This window comes from Saccharomyces eubayanus, chromosome VII, assembly GCF_001298625.1.
Source record: "Saccharomyces eubayanus strain FM1318 chromosome VII, whole genome shotgun sequence".
In the NCBI taxonomy this organism is placed as follows: Eukaryota; Fungi; Ascomycota; class Saccharomycetes; order Saccharomycetales; family Saccharomycetaceae; genus Saccharomyces; species Saccharomyces eubayanus.
In genome coordinates this window covers 5,097-18,399 of record NC_030982.1, presented here as the reverse complement: position 1 = coordinate 18,399, position 13,303 = coordinate 5,097, and the positions used below count along the sequence as shown (strand labels likewise).

The window sequence follows — 13,303 nt, the reverse complement described above, 5'->3', positions numbered from 1 at the left end:
CTCGATATTGACGTTAGTGTCAGCTCTGAATATTCAGAGATTTTGATCTGCGTTGTATAGAAAGCAGTAGCCGTGTGGTCTATTTTCAGTACTTTGTGTAGAATAATGTCTGCCAAGTTACAATGACCGTTGGTATTTGTGACAGTGATTCCTGCTTTAATATACTGTAAGGCACCAATGGTACAAACGCAGTAGTTCTATTTTCCTTCTTTTTCTTAAGTTCTTGGCTTTCGAATAAATATATCGAAGCTTGAATTCTATTTTTCTATGGTCTCTCTTTTCAAAGAAGTATATCGAGCTTAGCTATATTTATGACATCTGTTTTTCATGTCTTAATTCTGTTCAATAGATTGATTTTTGCTAAATAATATGTTGGCCAACCGTGATACTGAAGCTCATTATGAAATAAAATAATGAAGTTAGTGCTTTTACATTCGAAAACCAAACAAAACCATTTACAATATCAAGAAAAAATATTAGTTTGCCAAGAATAAGGTTCTATTTTCTTTCTATCTCTTAGCGATGCTTCAATATCGAGGAGGTAACAACATTGGAACTCAGACCAATAAGGCATCACTGTATAAAATTGAGTAACAAGAATATTCCTATAGAAATGAATGTGTACTCTACTATTGTTGCATTATGTGATGTAGCAAATTCTTGGATCGGGCGTTAAATAGAAGCCCTTTACTATATAGTTTTGGTAGTGTGGGCTTATTGATGCTTACGCAATCACCATATACCTTCAATAGCATGAAATAAGCAGGTATTTTGGGAGTTATACACGATCAGCAGCATGCAACTTTCGTCCGTAGATTCACGATGAACGATCGAAAATGTGAGGTTCAATCGTATTCGCCCGCCGAGCATTATGTTTGTCGTTGGAACGTAACTACACGTACATTCGCCTTGTTACGACAACTTTAACCCAAGGCCCACTAATTTATATAAGGATAAATGCTGTTATAATATTATAGTGCTAAGATAAACAGTACATACAGCAGAAAGTGGATATTCTTAGGAGAGTACTTAGGATATATTAGGTTACACACAAATGTATATATATTTAGACCAATACCGCAACTAGCTTTTTACCATAGCTTTTTTTATTTTTGATGTCGTCAAGCATCTGAGGGATGTCGTACAACCCCTTCTTGTAAACTTCAGCTGGGATGTGGTGGATTTCTCCATCATCGACCTTTGGATTAATAAATTCGACGAACTTGATGGCAGCCATCTTGCATTCAGGGTCAGCCGGAAAAATGACGTTACCGAATGGAACTTCGTGACCACCTGTCGCATATAGCCTTGTATGGCGAATGGTGACATTTTTCCTTCTGTTTTCCTCTTTGACGTCGTCATCGGTCAAAGTGGTCAGTTCAATGACGGTGGCATCCAATTCATCAGCTGCACATCTGTACACTTGTTGAAGAGTGTCTACATTAGCGACGCAGTCGACCAAATACGGAATATTGTTGTATTTGCTCTTGATTTGTTCGACAACATCAGTATCATGATAATCAAACAATTCATCGGCACCGTACTCTTTCAATTGCTTTTCATGTTTCCGGGAAGCGACGACTATGATCTTGGTGAATCCATTTAATTTTTTGGCCAGCTGAATCACATGTTGGCCTACGGCAGCAGCACCGCCCCATATCAAGACAGGATGATCCCTTTGTGGCATGGAAGGCTTCCATTCCATGTTCAAACCTAAATTATAGGTCAAGACCAAACCGGCAGTGGTCAATGTCACCGGTATAGTGACAGCTCCTTCTAAAGATTTGACAGGTCCTTCGGGTAGACTATCCTCACCACACAGTCTAATGTCGTTGGAGGATTTGTACGCCATCTCCGCTGGAACCGCAGAATATTCAGCAAAGGCACCATTGGAGGGGAATCTCACGGAGGCACCGTGAATAAACCCGTAAATATAATCGCCAATGGCAAAGCGTTTGGAATCAACGCCAGGACCCAGTTTGACAATGTGGCCGGCTGCATCGCAACCTAGGATAGAAGCTTGAGGGCCGATCTTGTAGTCAATGTGTGCCCAATCAGTGGGATTACCGGCAACAACGACGGTCTTGATCAGAACGAAACCATCTTCCAATTCAGGGATAGGCACTCCCTCCTTAACGACAGCTTTATCGTTTTCAATAACGACGGCTTTCATAGTTTTTGGAATTGAGGTTGACATTTTTGTATGTAGTATGTGATAGAGTATTGTACGTAGTATACCGTTATATCCAAGATGAGATACCAATTGAGAAAAATATTTGGAGACGTACAAGAGAATAAGCGCCAGCTTTTATATGCAAAGATCTTCAAAGCTTGCCGTGACCACAATTACTAATATTGTTCTTATTAGTTCGATAATAGCTTAAGCAAGTGGTCCTGTGTGTCATATACTAAGCGGCTAAGCGGAGCCGCGAAAACCTCAGCGGAGCCGAGAAATTTTAGTCAGCTAATACTGTTAGGTCTAATGACAACCACAACCGCAGACACAACCGAAAGAACGACTGAGTACTAGTATCGAATGAAGTCTTGCTCTCTTTAGCAAAATGGCAGAGATGTATCAGTTCTTGTGTGCCAGCGAGTCGAGGCTATTATGGGTTATGGGACCGAGTAGTGTGACTCCGTAGTCGCATAACTAGCCTTTTTACGAAAAAACGGGAAGTGTAACCAGATCTGTGTTGCCTGAATATACACAGTCCGACTTAGTGATGGGCCTTGTGTATATTGGATGAAGTCACGGGTTGGCCAAGCACCCGCCCACCTATTTATACACGCACGACGTCGCTCTACACAATTGCTGCAGCAATGTTTGTTGTACTTGAAGGCAAAATGGTTGTGGTTGATGGCTGGATTGTCGATTTGGAAGAGCACAAGCTAGTGAAGCCATCCAGGGCCTGCCGCAAGAAAAGCAAGGAGCATGTCACGAAGCTCAATTCAGTACCTTTGGTAAACTGGGAGACTCTTTACGACGAGAAATGTGCACTGAAAAATATTAGTAACGATGAACTGTTTAAGCTCATCAAGTGCGAAAAGTACGAGTTTGCCGAAATGGAAGACTCAAGCACCCAATTTGTCAATAAGAGTTTTAAGACTGTTAACAAAGGTAAATATTCAAGGACCTACTTCTGTAACTGTCATTGTATCTGTATTGGCAACAGGCGTAACATCTATTTGCAGAATGTTCCGTCCAGCTCTAATTTAACCCCGAATACTGACATGCTCGATTTACCAATTAAGAATGACGACTTGCTAATCGAACACAAACTTGCAATTCAAGAATTTCTGTTCGACGAGAATGACGTTGAGATTTTACAGCATTATAATACCGTGGGGGAGTCATTCAAGAACATAGGAGAAAATTACCTTACTTTTGATTATAAAAAGGCCGTAAACTTGGATCTAGCTATTTGAAGAGAGACTTAAAAAGAAAATACACGCCTTTAGTCGATCACTATGATCCTCATACTATTGCTAAGTACGGTCGCAGATTGGGGCCGTTATTTTACACTTTGATACGTGCTGGGGAATTGTCATCATTTAGTGACCTAGAATGTCCCGTTCAGAGTGAAATCCGCATTTTACGGGAATCCGACGACTCTGAAAAGTGGCTGACTTTTTTAGGCTCCTTATTCAGCGATTTGATTACGAAGAACGCCCCTTGGCAGTATACTTCTCGTTAGATTTGTATGTCTGTACTCGACTTTGAAACATGGAGGGGTAAGTCGAAACCATGCCCCAGAAAATCAGCCCATGCATTCCGCCAAGCGATGGACACAGTGAAATGCCTTATAGATTTTTCTTTGCTATGTGCCGTTGATGATGCCCGGTCTGCAGTTGAGGTCTTAACTGCTGATGAGTGGCCTCTGGATACGTTTATGGCCTGGTTCAAGCGTCTTTATATCAAAACAGTCGAGGAAGAGAACGCTGAGGCCTCTGGTTTCGTTGATGTATATTTCGTTACACAGAACGTTCAGGTCCATGGCTTACGCATGTCGTTTGAATATATCAGGAATTTACGCAAGGATGTTGACCGTGATATCAAAGTATTCATCAATATGCTGGCAGAATGGTTGGATTTCGGGAGTATTGGCCAGGTCTATTATAATTGTATGGGCAATCGATCTGTCCACATAGAAGACTACCCTCACAACAGTAAAAGATCCGTTTTTGATATTGTTGATCAAAACTTGGTATCCCCATATTCCATGAGCTGGAAAAAAATAGATTATAAAAACGACAAAATTATCAGGGACGCTGTCCTGAAGATTGCCAACCGTATTACAAAGTTACTGATGATTGCTATTTGGATCTGTCCTGGTTTACCTCTTGTTTTTCCGGAATTAAACCTTCTACGTTTTACTAGTTTCAACAGAAACATATACTTCGACGCCGGTGAGCGCGTTTTTATTATTGAATCGAAACATAACAAATATGATACACAATTTTTGTTCTTGGACGTACCAGTGTCTGCAATCTTGTTTTGGTTCATGTACATATTGCGGCCATTTGCGATTTCCATGTATCCAGTGGATGTAGGCTGCTCTGAAAGAGCCGAGATTGTGTCCACCATTGGGAGTGTTGTAGCAGATAATGTTCTTGGCAATAACAGGTTTGACGATAACAACGTAGAAATGGACGATGAAGAAAGGGCCGTGAATGCTGATGTTTATGAATATACGATAATGTTGGAGGCATTCATCAAAATATTGGAGGCTAATAAGGTCAGAGAGTTTATGCTGAAAGGTTTTCTTTTTATTGACACCAGTAATTGTGGTTTAATGAAGCGGACTCACTTTTCAACCGTCCTATCGACATATCCCACATCTATCAGTAACAGGCAGGCGCAAAATCTTACATCGTTTCAAAGAGGATTGGCGGCTCTGTGGATTAATTTTGTTCCCCTCAACTACAGCCTGTTGACTGATCTGGAATCTCACATTGCTAACATACATCGTAATGCCTTCTTACCGGATATAGCTCACTACGGGTGTAACGAATCCCGAGCCGTACAGTCTATGGAATGCCCGTCTGAGCTCTGCTACTGCAAGGCGAAAATCGAAAATCTTGTGTCAAAGATTTCAACAACTTACTTCTGTTGCTATGCCTTGAATCTTACCTCCAATAAAAACGATGATGAAATAGGTACACTGGAATATCTATTAAAGACGTTTATCAACTGGTGGAGACCAGAATTATTCTTTTGGCCGTTTCCTATTTTTTTAAGTACATCGAAATAGTTATAAAAAGTGTACTGTAATATCCTTGAATGAAAATTACAGGCCTTGCGGATTCATTTCCATGAGCTGTGCTTAAAAATTATTCCTGTTGGATGGCTAAGTAAGCAACCAAAGAGCGAAAACAGAGCTTCGATATGCAGCACGCCTAAAATGCTAGTGTAAGTTCTAGCATTTTTAAGTACTGCAATCAAATCGGCATAAACAAGACGTTGAAATTTCGTTCCAATTGGTGCTGACAAGCGGGCTTTTTTTGTATTGAAAAATGATAGGTTACAATAGTGAATCACAATTAAAGAATGTCCTACCCCCAGAATTCTCAGCTTAAGAAAGTAGAAAGATTGACATATGTATACTATTCCGAGACATTCAGCTTGTCGGCTGCTCTTGAATTTCGTTCGCCTTGTAAATACAAAGAGAATATTAAGAATTATCAGCTAAAAGTTTAGAGTTTTCTGCAGAGCCAATACCTGTAGAGCAGTATGATGAAGTTTTATCGTCAAAGATATGAGGGATAGTTGAATGGCATCGTTAGTATATCGGAAGATCATATTCCAAGATTTGTGGAATGATCTGTTATCGACATATCATAAAGATATATGGCAGTTGACTTTCGCGTCCTGTTGAATAATGAGGAATATAAGAGTCAGTTTATTTTATTAGAGGAGATGCATTCATATTGAAGCTTGGTCGTCTAATATGTACTTCGGCAATCAACAGGTATAAATGGATGTCAGTTTACCCCATTCGACAAGTATACCAGTGGCTGCATGCGTCAGCGACTTAAGCGTCATCGGTTGGGTATTCGAGTTTTCGTAATCTGTACTTTCAGGCAGTTCATCGTGTTATTAATTGCATCTCTTTCTAGAATTAATTCAAAGTGCTTGACCGAAAAATATAGGCTCCGATCGTTTCTCTACGAGCGCGTTTTCTTTTCTAGCTCTGAAATTTAAAAGTAGTATGAAGTCAAATGTATCCCTTTATAAGGGATACATTTGAATCTTAGATGCGCCGTGCAATAGATTGAGTTCAGATGACTAAGTTCCAGAATGGTCATATATATTTAGGTTCTGATTGTGAGACAACCGTAATCGTGGTCAAGATGTTACTGTTGATGGTAGATTTCAAATGGGTGCGTGAATAATGGCTCGGTATACTACGAGAGATGACTCTATGAAATTGGAGAGTCCTGACTCTCCCACTTTCGATGCTTCAGCCACCATCGGAACTTTTGTTAAAGAGGCTTCTGAACAAGGTATTCATCTTCGTAAAGCTGGTGTAACTATGGAAAATATCTCAGCTGAAGGCCTTGATTCTACGTTCTTAGAGGGGAAAACCTTTGGTGATATTTTGTGTTTACCGTGGACAATAATCAAAGGTATCCGTGAAAGTAGAAAGCATCATAAGATGAGAACTATTTTAACGAATGTTAGTTTGTTGGCCAAACCGGGAGAGATGGTCCTTGTCCTGGGTAGACCAGGTGCTGGGTGCTCTTCGCTCTTGAAATGTGCTGCTGGGGAGACTAGTCAGTTTGCAGGAGGTGTAACGGGTGATATATCGTACGATGGTATCCCTCAAGAGGAAATGATGAAATGTTATAAATCAGACGTGATTTATAATGGTGAGTTAGATGTTCATTTCCCATACCTAACGGTAAAACAAACTCTAGATTTTGCTATTGCCTGTAAGATGCCTTCAAAGAGGGTTAATGATGTCACTAAGGCTGAATATATCGCTACCAATAGAGATTTCTATGCCACAATGTTTGGCTTGACCCATACCTATGATACAAGGGTCGGTAATGACTTCGTCAGCGGTGTTTCCGGTGGGGAACGCAAACGTGTTTCCATTGCCGAAGCATTAGCAGCGAGAGGTTCAATATACTGCTGGGATAACGCCACAAGAGGTCTCGACGCCTCTACCGCTCTGGAGTATGCTCAAGCTATTCGTGTGAGTACAGACTTGTTGCGGTCGACAGCTCTGATTACACTTTACCAAGCAAGCGAAAATATATATGAAACTTTTGATAAAGTTACTGTCTTATATGCTGGTAGACAAGTGTTCTACGGTAAAGTTTTTGAAGCTAAGAATTATTTTGAAACAATGGGTTACTTGTGTCCTCCAAGACAATCTACCGCCGAATATTTGACAGCTCTTACCGATCCTAATGGCCTGCACAATATACGACCTGGCTATGAGGACCAAATACCACGTACTGCCGATGAATTTGAAAAATACTGGCTCGCTTCCTCAGAGTGTGTCAGTTTACAACGTGAAATTCAAGAGTATAAACAGGAAGTAGATACCGAAAAGACTAAAGCAATTTACAACGTGTCTATGGAACAAGAGAAATCAAGAGGAGCGAGAAAATCCTCATACTATACAATCTCTTACTGGGAACAAGTCAAACTTTGCACTGTTAGGGGTTTTCAAAGAATATACGGTAATAAATCATACACCGTGATCAACACATGCGCTGCCATAGCACAATCGTTTATCACAGGATCACTATTTTACCAGTCATCTCCTTCCACCTTAGGCGCCTTTTCTAGAAGTGGTGTTCTGTTTTTTTCTCTACTATATTACTCTCTGATGGGTCTAGCCAGTATTAGTTTCGACCACAGATTAATTTTAAAGAAACACAAGGTTTATTCTTTATATCATCCATCAGCAGAGGCATTAGCAAGCACGATTTCAACTTTCCCATTTAGGATGATTGGTTTGACCTTCTTCATAATTATCCTTTATTTCTTGGCAGGTTTACACACGAGTGCCGGAAGTTTTTTTATGATTTATTTGTTTTTGAGTATGTGTTCAGAAGCTATAACAGGCTTGTTTCAAATGATTTCGTCCCTATGTGATTCGTTGGCACAGGCCAACTCTATTGCTGGTATTCTGATGTTGTCTATTGCCATGTATTCAACGTACATGATACAATTGCCCTCGATGCATCCATGGTTCAAATGGATCTCATACGTTTTACCCATTAGATATGCATTTGAGTCAATGCTGAATGCAGAATTCCACGGCAGGCGTATGGATTGTGGCGGCACCTTAATTCCTTCAGGTCCCGGTTTTGAAAATGTCTCGCCTAATAACCAGGTGTGTGCATTTGTTGGTTCTAGGCCTGGCCAGACCTGGGTACTAGGTGATGATTATTTGAAAGATCAATATGAATATGAGTACAAAAACACCTGGAGAAACTTTGGTATTATGTGGTGTTTTTTGATCGGCTACATCATCTTGAAAGCTCTTTTTACTGAATTCAAAAATCCTGTTAAAGGGGGTGGTGATGCTCTGGTTTTCAAGAAGGGCACAAATATTGGTGTTCATGAATTATCCAGGGGTGGTGAAAAAGATGAAGAAAATCTAAATTTGTCTTTAACAGCACAGGATTTAAAGGATATGGTTTCAAGTAGCGGCGCTAACAAACATACACACGCTGAGTTTGATGGTTTGGCCGCTACAGGCGTGTTTATTTGGAAAGATGTCTGTTTGACAATCAAGTATAATAACGGAGAACGTATGCTTTTGGATAACGTAAGCGGTTATTGCGTCCCCGGCACGTTAACTGCATTGATAGGTGAATCTGGTGCTGGTAAAACTACATTACTAAACACTTTGGCCCAAAGGAATGTGGGAATAATCACTGGTGATATTTTGGTTAATGGTCTTCCGATTAACGCAAGTTTTGAAAGGCGTACTGGTTATGTTCAACAGCAGGACCTTCATATCGCAGAACTTACCGTCAAAGAGTCACTGCAATTCAGTGCCCGTATGCGTCGTTCACAATCTGTTACTGACACTGAAAAGATGGAGTATGTCGAAAAGATTATGGACATCCTTGAAATGCAAGGGTTTTCTGAAGCTCTTGTAGGCGAAACCGGTTACGGTTTGAACGTTGAACAGAGAAAGAAGCTGTCAATTGGTGTTGAACTGGTTGGTAAACCAGACCTATTGTTATTTTTGGATGAACCAACTTCTGGTTTGGATTCACAGTCTGCATGGGCTATTGTCAAGATGTTGAAAAGATTAGCACTAGCAGGTCAATCGATTCTGTGTACTATACATCAACCCTCAGCTACTCTGTTTGAGCAGTTTGATAGACTATTACTATTACGAAAAGGTGGTCAAACAGTCTATTTTGGTGATATAGGTAAAAATTCAAATGTAGTACTGGAATATTTTGAAAGGAACGGTGCTAGAAAGTGCCAGAAAAGTGAAAACCCAGCTGAGTATATTTTAGAAGCCATTGGCGCCGGGGCTACAGCATCTGTTCAAGAGAATTGGCACGATATATGGAAGACATCACCCGAGATTGCAAAGGTGGATGAAAAAGTTAGCACTATGATTAAGGATTTGTCTTCTACGTCTCAAGACATAGACAAAAACCCTTCCAAGTATGCAACATCGTACACTTATCAATTCAAGCGTGTCTTGGCCAGGTCTAGTTTGACGTTTTGGAGGAACCTAAACTACATTATGGCAAAAATGATGCTGTTGATGGTAAGTGGTCTGTTCATTGGTTTCACCTTTTTCCATGTGGGAAATAGTTACATTGGCTTGCAAAATACTATGTTTGCGTGTTTTATGGCTATTGTTATATCTGCTCCTGCAACTAACCAAATTCAAGATCGCGCCACTGCTGCCAAGGAACTATATGAAGTTCGTGAGTCTAAATCCAACATGTTTCATTGGTCTTTACTATTGATCACTCAGTATTTAAACGAACTGCCTTACCACTTATTATTTTCAACAATTTTTTTTGTTTCGTTCTATTTCCCCTTAGGAATCTTTTTCGAGGTGTCTAGGTCTGGTATTGTATACCTAAACTATGCGATAATCTTCCAACTTTACTATGTCGGTCTTGCTTTAATGATTTTGTACGCGTCTCCAAACCTGCAATCTGCTAATGTGATCGTTGGATTCCTTTTATCATTTTTGCTCTCTTTCTGTGGCGTCGTTCAGCCTGCCTTTTTAATGCCTGGGTTCTGGACGTTTATGTGGAAATTGTCTCCTTACACATACTTTTTACAAAATTTCGTTGGTTTAATGATGCATGAGAAACCTGTTAAGTGTTCAGAGAAAGAGCTATCTGTGTTCAACCCTCCGACAGGTCAAACATGTGGTGAATTTACGAAACCATTTTTCAAATTTGGAACTGGGTATATTGCCAACCCAGATGCTACCTCCGATTGTGCATACTGTGTTTATAAAGTTGGTGATGAATACCTAACACATCTTGAGACTACCTATAACCACTTATGGAGAAACTTTGGTTTCATATGGGCTTACATTATCTTTAATATTTTTGGTATGATAGTAGTTTATTATGTGGTTCAAGTAAAACAATTCTCCCCTATGAAGATCGGTATTGTGAAAAATCTAACAGAGAGATTTAAGAGAGAGAGAGAGAATAATTAAATAATTAAACGAAAATTTAAACATATATGTAATATGCAAATAATTACAATCAATTCATGACCCATTTATAGTTTTTTAACATTTTTTTATTTGTAGACCTACACTGCTGTCTCTCTTTTGTTCTCACCGAGGTTCTGACACTATAAACATTTCGTGTGCCGCCAAATCGCAATACGAAGATAATGGGAGGCATCAATTTTAAAATCTTTGTTGCTTAAAAGACGCATCAATTCTTTCCTGCAGAAACTCCATATATAAGAGCAGATTGTGTTTCTTTAATATGTGTTTAGTGTTATATATGTCACCAAGTTATACAATCATGAAATTTTTTTTAATGCTACGGTTGAAAAAATGTGCACAATCAGCTCCATAAAAGGAAAACTGATCTCATTTCCAAGCCTTTTGAATAAAAAAATACCTATTTGTGATTTGGTCTTAATATTTGCTACGGATTTTTCTTGTTCACAAGTGAAAAATCTGCTTGTAAAGTTAAATAATACCCCTTCCTCTGTATTAGTGCAAAGATTTTTCTAAATTGTTTTGTTTCTAAAGTCCATTATTTTGCAAAACAAATTACAATAGTCTTCAATGTGAGATACTGAATATCAATGGCTTCATTCTTATGCTAATATTTTTTCACAGATAATAACTTCAGTAGAGGTGCTCTAAATGATTCATTGTAACTCGAAACGTCAAAACAGAAGCAGTTGGTCTTTCACAGAGTGTTTAAGTAAATGTACCAAAAGGTAACTACTGAAATAGATACCGGCTATTCAATATCTGTATCTGACGGGTCTGCAATAATCTCTTAGAACGGGATATGCTGCTCCAATATGGCACGGCTAGTACAATATGGGCAAGAAGGAGTTAAACACTATAGAAGTGCAAAACTTCTATAAAAAAAAATATAGTTAAGTTAACAGAAAAAGACAAGAGAAAAGTTCCCGTGCTTACTGACCTAGATTTTCAATCAAAAAACGTCACTGCTACTAACAAAGCTAAGTGCTATAGAGAAATCTAAAAGTCATGTCTTGCAAACTAATATACGTATACACTAGGTTGGACTTTTTCAACCAAATTTTCTAGAGTCAGTCAAACTGATGGTAAGGTTTGTCTAATTTTTAAATAAAGATTCCATTTTATCACTCAGGAGATTCTTTGATTTTGCCCTAGCAACCAAAAACGATGGCAAATTAAAGGTTCCAAGTAAAGGAACTGGTAGTTGCCCGAACCCCACATTCGGGCCGAGTGAAACACCAGATGGAGCGTGTCCTGATTCATACGAACTTGCATTGATAAGGTTGGCTTTCGAACCCTCATTCAGAAAGCCCATAACGTTACGTGTCAAAACGTCAATCCAATTGTCCCTTTTGAATAGCCCATGGTACCTGAAGTTTGTAACATCTCCAATTGCAAAAATATTTCCTTCTTCAATGGCTTTAACCTGGAAATTTCTTTTGACTTGAATAAAGCCTTTATTATCGCAAAGGTTTGAAATAGAATTTAATGGAACGTTTGGTGAGATTCCAACACCTTTATAAATCAAATCTGCATCCACATGCTCCAATGCGCTCTCGCCAAAAACAATACGGTTCGGTGTGGTACTGGAGAAACTCCCTACTGTGTTCAAGTAAAGCTTGATACCGTGGTCAGCAAGATAATTCGTTACCTTTTCCCTTAAAGTATCGCCGTATAGGCCTGAATTCGGCAACAACTTATCAGAATTGTGAATGATGGAAATGCTTTTTTTACCAGATCTGATCTCATCTTCATATTTAAATATCAATTCACCAACTATTTCGCAATTAACAAAGCCACCCCCGATGAAAAGTATGTGATTAGCATCTGCAATTCGAGAGGCTTCTTTTTCAAAATGCGTTTTATAATTATCTCCGAACTCACATGTTGAACTAATTGGATCAGGCCATTTTGAGCCTGTTGCAAGGATCAACACATCGAATTTTTCTACCTCTCCTGACTCCAAAACCAAGTCTTTGGGGTTAAAGCTAGCAACCTTATCCTTTACTACCTGAACTCCATCGTCAAGGACTTTTTTTAGCGGCAGGATTGAACTAGAATATTCTTTAGATATCATTAAACGCACAGCGGAAGGTAAAAAATATACATAATCGGAGGCGGTGATAAGCTTTATTTTGTACGTTGTAGCATCCAACTCCCTATATAAGTGGTTTGCTGCTGACACACCAAATACTCCAGCACCAACAACAATTATGGTCTTCGTATCAGTAGTCATTTCAGTTTGTTTCTCTTCTTTGCAACTGGAACAATGATGCCTTCGAAATCATTCTAAACATACTGTTTCGTAAACGCACAGTAATCGCTATCTTACACGATGCGGCTTTAGGCGTTATAAGGCGTGAAAAAGAAAAATATCGATTATCAGAAATGCGTAAAGTAGCAGCTTCTAGACAATCTATGGTACGGTGTGTGGGTCTTTGCTCGAGACAAATGTTCAGCCGCACTCTCTTACAAATCATGATTTCAACATAGATCTCACGATTCAAATATTGACAAAACCATTGGATGGCAATGATATTCGTGTTTTACCAGAGTTTAACAGTGATTTCGAACACACTCCTGTTTTTAATATGCGAAATAAATGTGTTAAA

At 39.2% G+C, this 13,303-nt stretch overlaps 5 protein-coding genes across 5 annotated transcripts; 3 read left to right on the top strand and 2 right to left on the bottom strand.

Annotated features, from left to right (window-relative positions):
* Window positions 1-1,066: 1,066 nt before the first annotated feature.
* Window positions 1,067-2,197, bottom strand: DI49_1727 (zinc-binding alcohol dehydrogenase family protein; the record flags this gene model as incomplete). The annotated part of the gene is made up of 1 exon (XM_018364899.1): window positions 1,067-2,197. One exon carries the CDS (start codon window positions 2,195-2,197, stop codon window positions 1,067-1,069), a length of 1,131 nt encoding a protein of 376 aa, XP_018221999.1.
* Window positions 2,198-2,820: 623 nt separating this feature from the next.
* On the top strand, window positions 2,821-3,426 carry DI49_1726 (uncharacterized protein; the record flags this gene model as incomplete). Its single annotated transcript, XM_018364898.1, has 1 exon — window positions 2,821-3,426. One exon carries the CDS (start codon window positions 2,821-2,823, stop codon window positions 3,424-3,426), a length of 606 nt encoding a protein of 201 aa, XP_018221998.1.
* Window positions 3,427-4,502: 1,076 nt separating this feature from the next.
* Window positions 4,503-5,252, top strand: DI49_1725 (uncharacterized protein; the record flags this gene model as incomplete). Its single annotated transcript, XM_018364897.1, has 1 exon — window positions 4,503-5,252. One exon carries the CDS (start codon window positions 4,503-4,505, stop codon window positions 5,250-5,252), a length of 750 nt encoding a protein of 249 aa, XP_018221997.1.
* Window positions 5,253-6,392: 1,140 nt separating this feature from the next.
* On the top strand, window positions 6,393-10,673 carry PDR18 (ATP-binding cassette multidrug transporter PDR18; the record flags this gene model as incomplete). The annotated part of the gene is made up of 1 exon (XM_018364896.1): window positions 6,393-10,673. The coding sequence occupies one exon, from the start codon at window positions 6,393-6,395 to the stop codon at window positions 10,671-10,673; it is 4,281 nt and encodes a 1,426-aa protein (XP_018221996.1).
* A 1,114-nt stretch (window positions 10,674-11,787) lies between these two features.
* AIF1 (Aif1p) lies at window positions 11,788-12,927 on the bottom strand (the record flags this gene model as incomplete). Its single annotated transcript, XM_018364895.1, has 1 exon — window positions 11,788-12,927. One exon carries the CDS (start codon window positions 12,925-12,927, stop codon window positions 11,788-11,790), a length of 1,140 nt encoding a protein of 379 aa, XP_018221995.1.
* Between the last annotated feature and the right edge of the window lie 376 nt (window positions 12,928-13,303).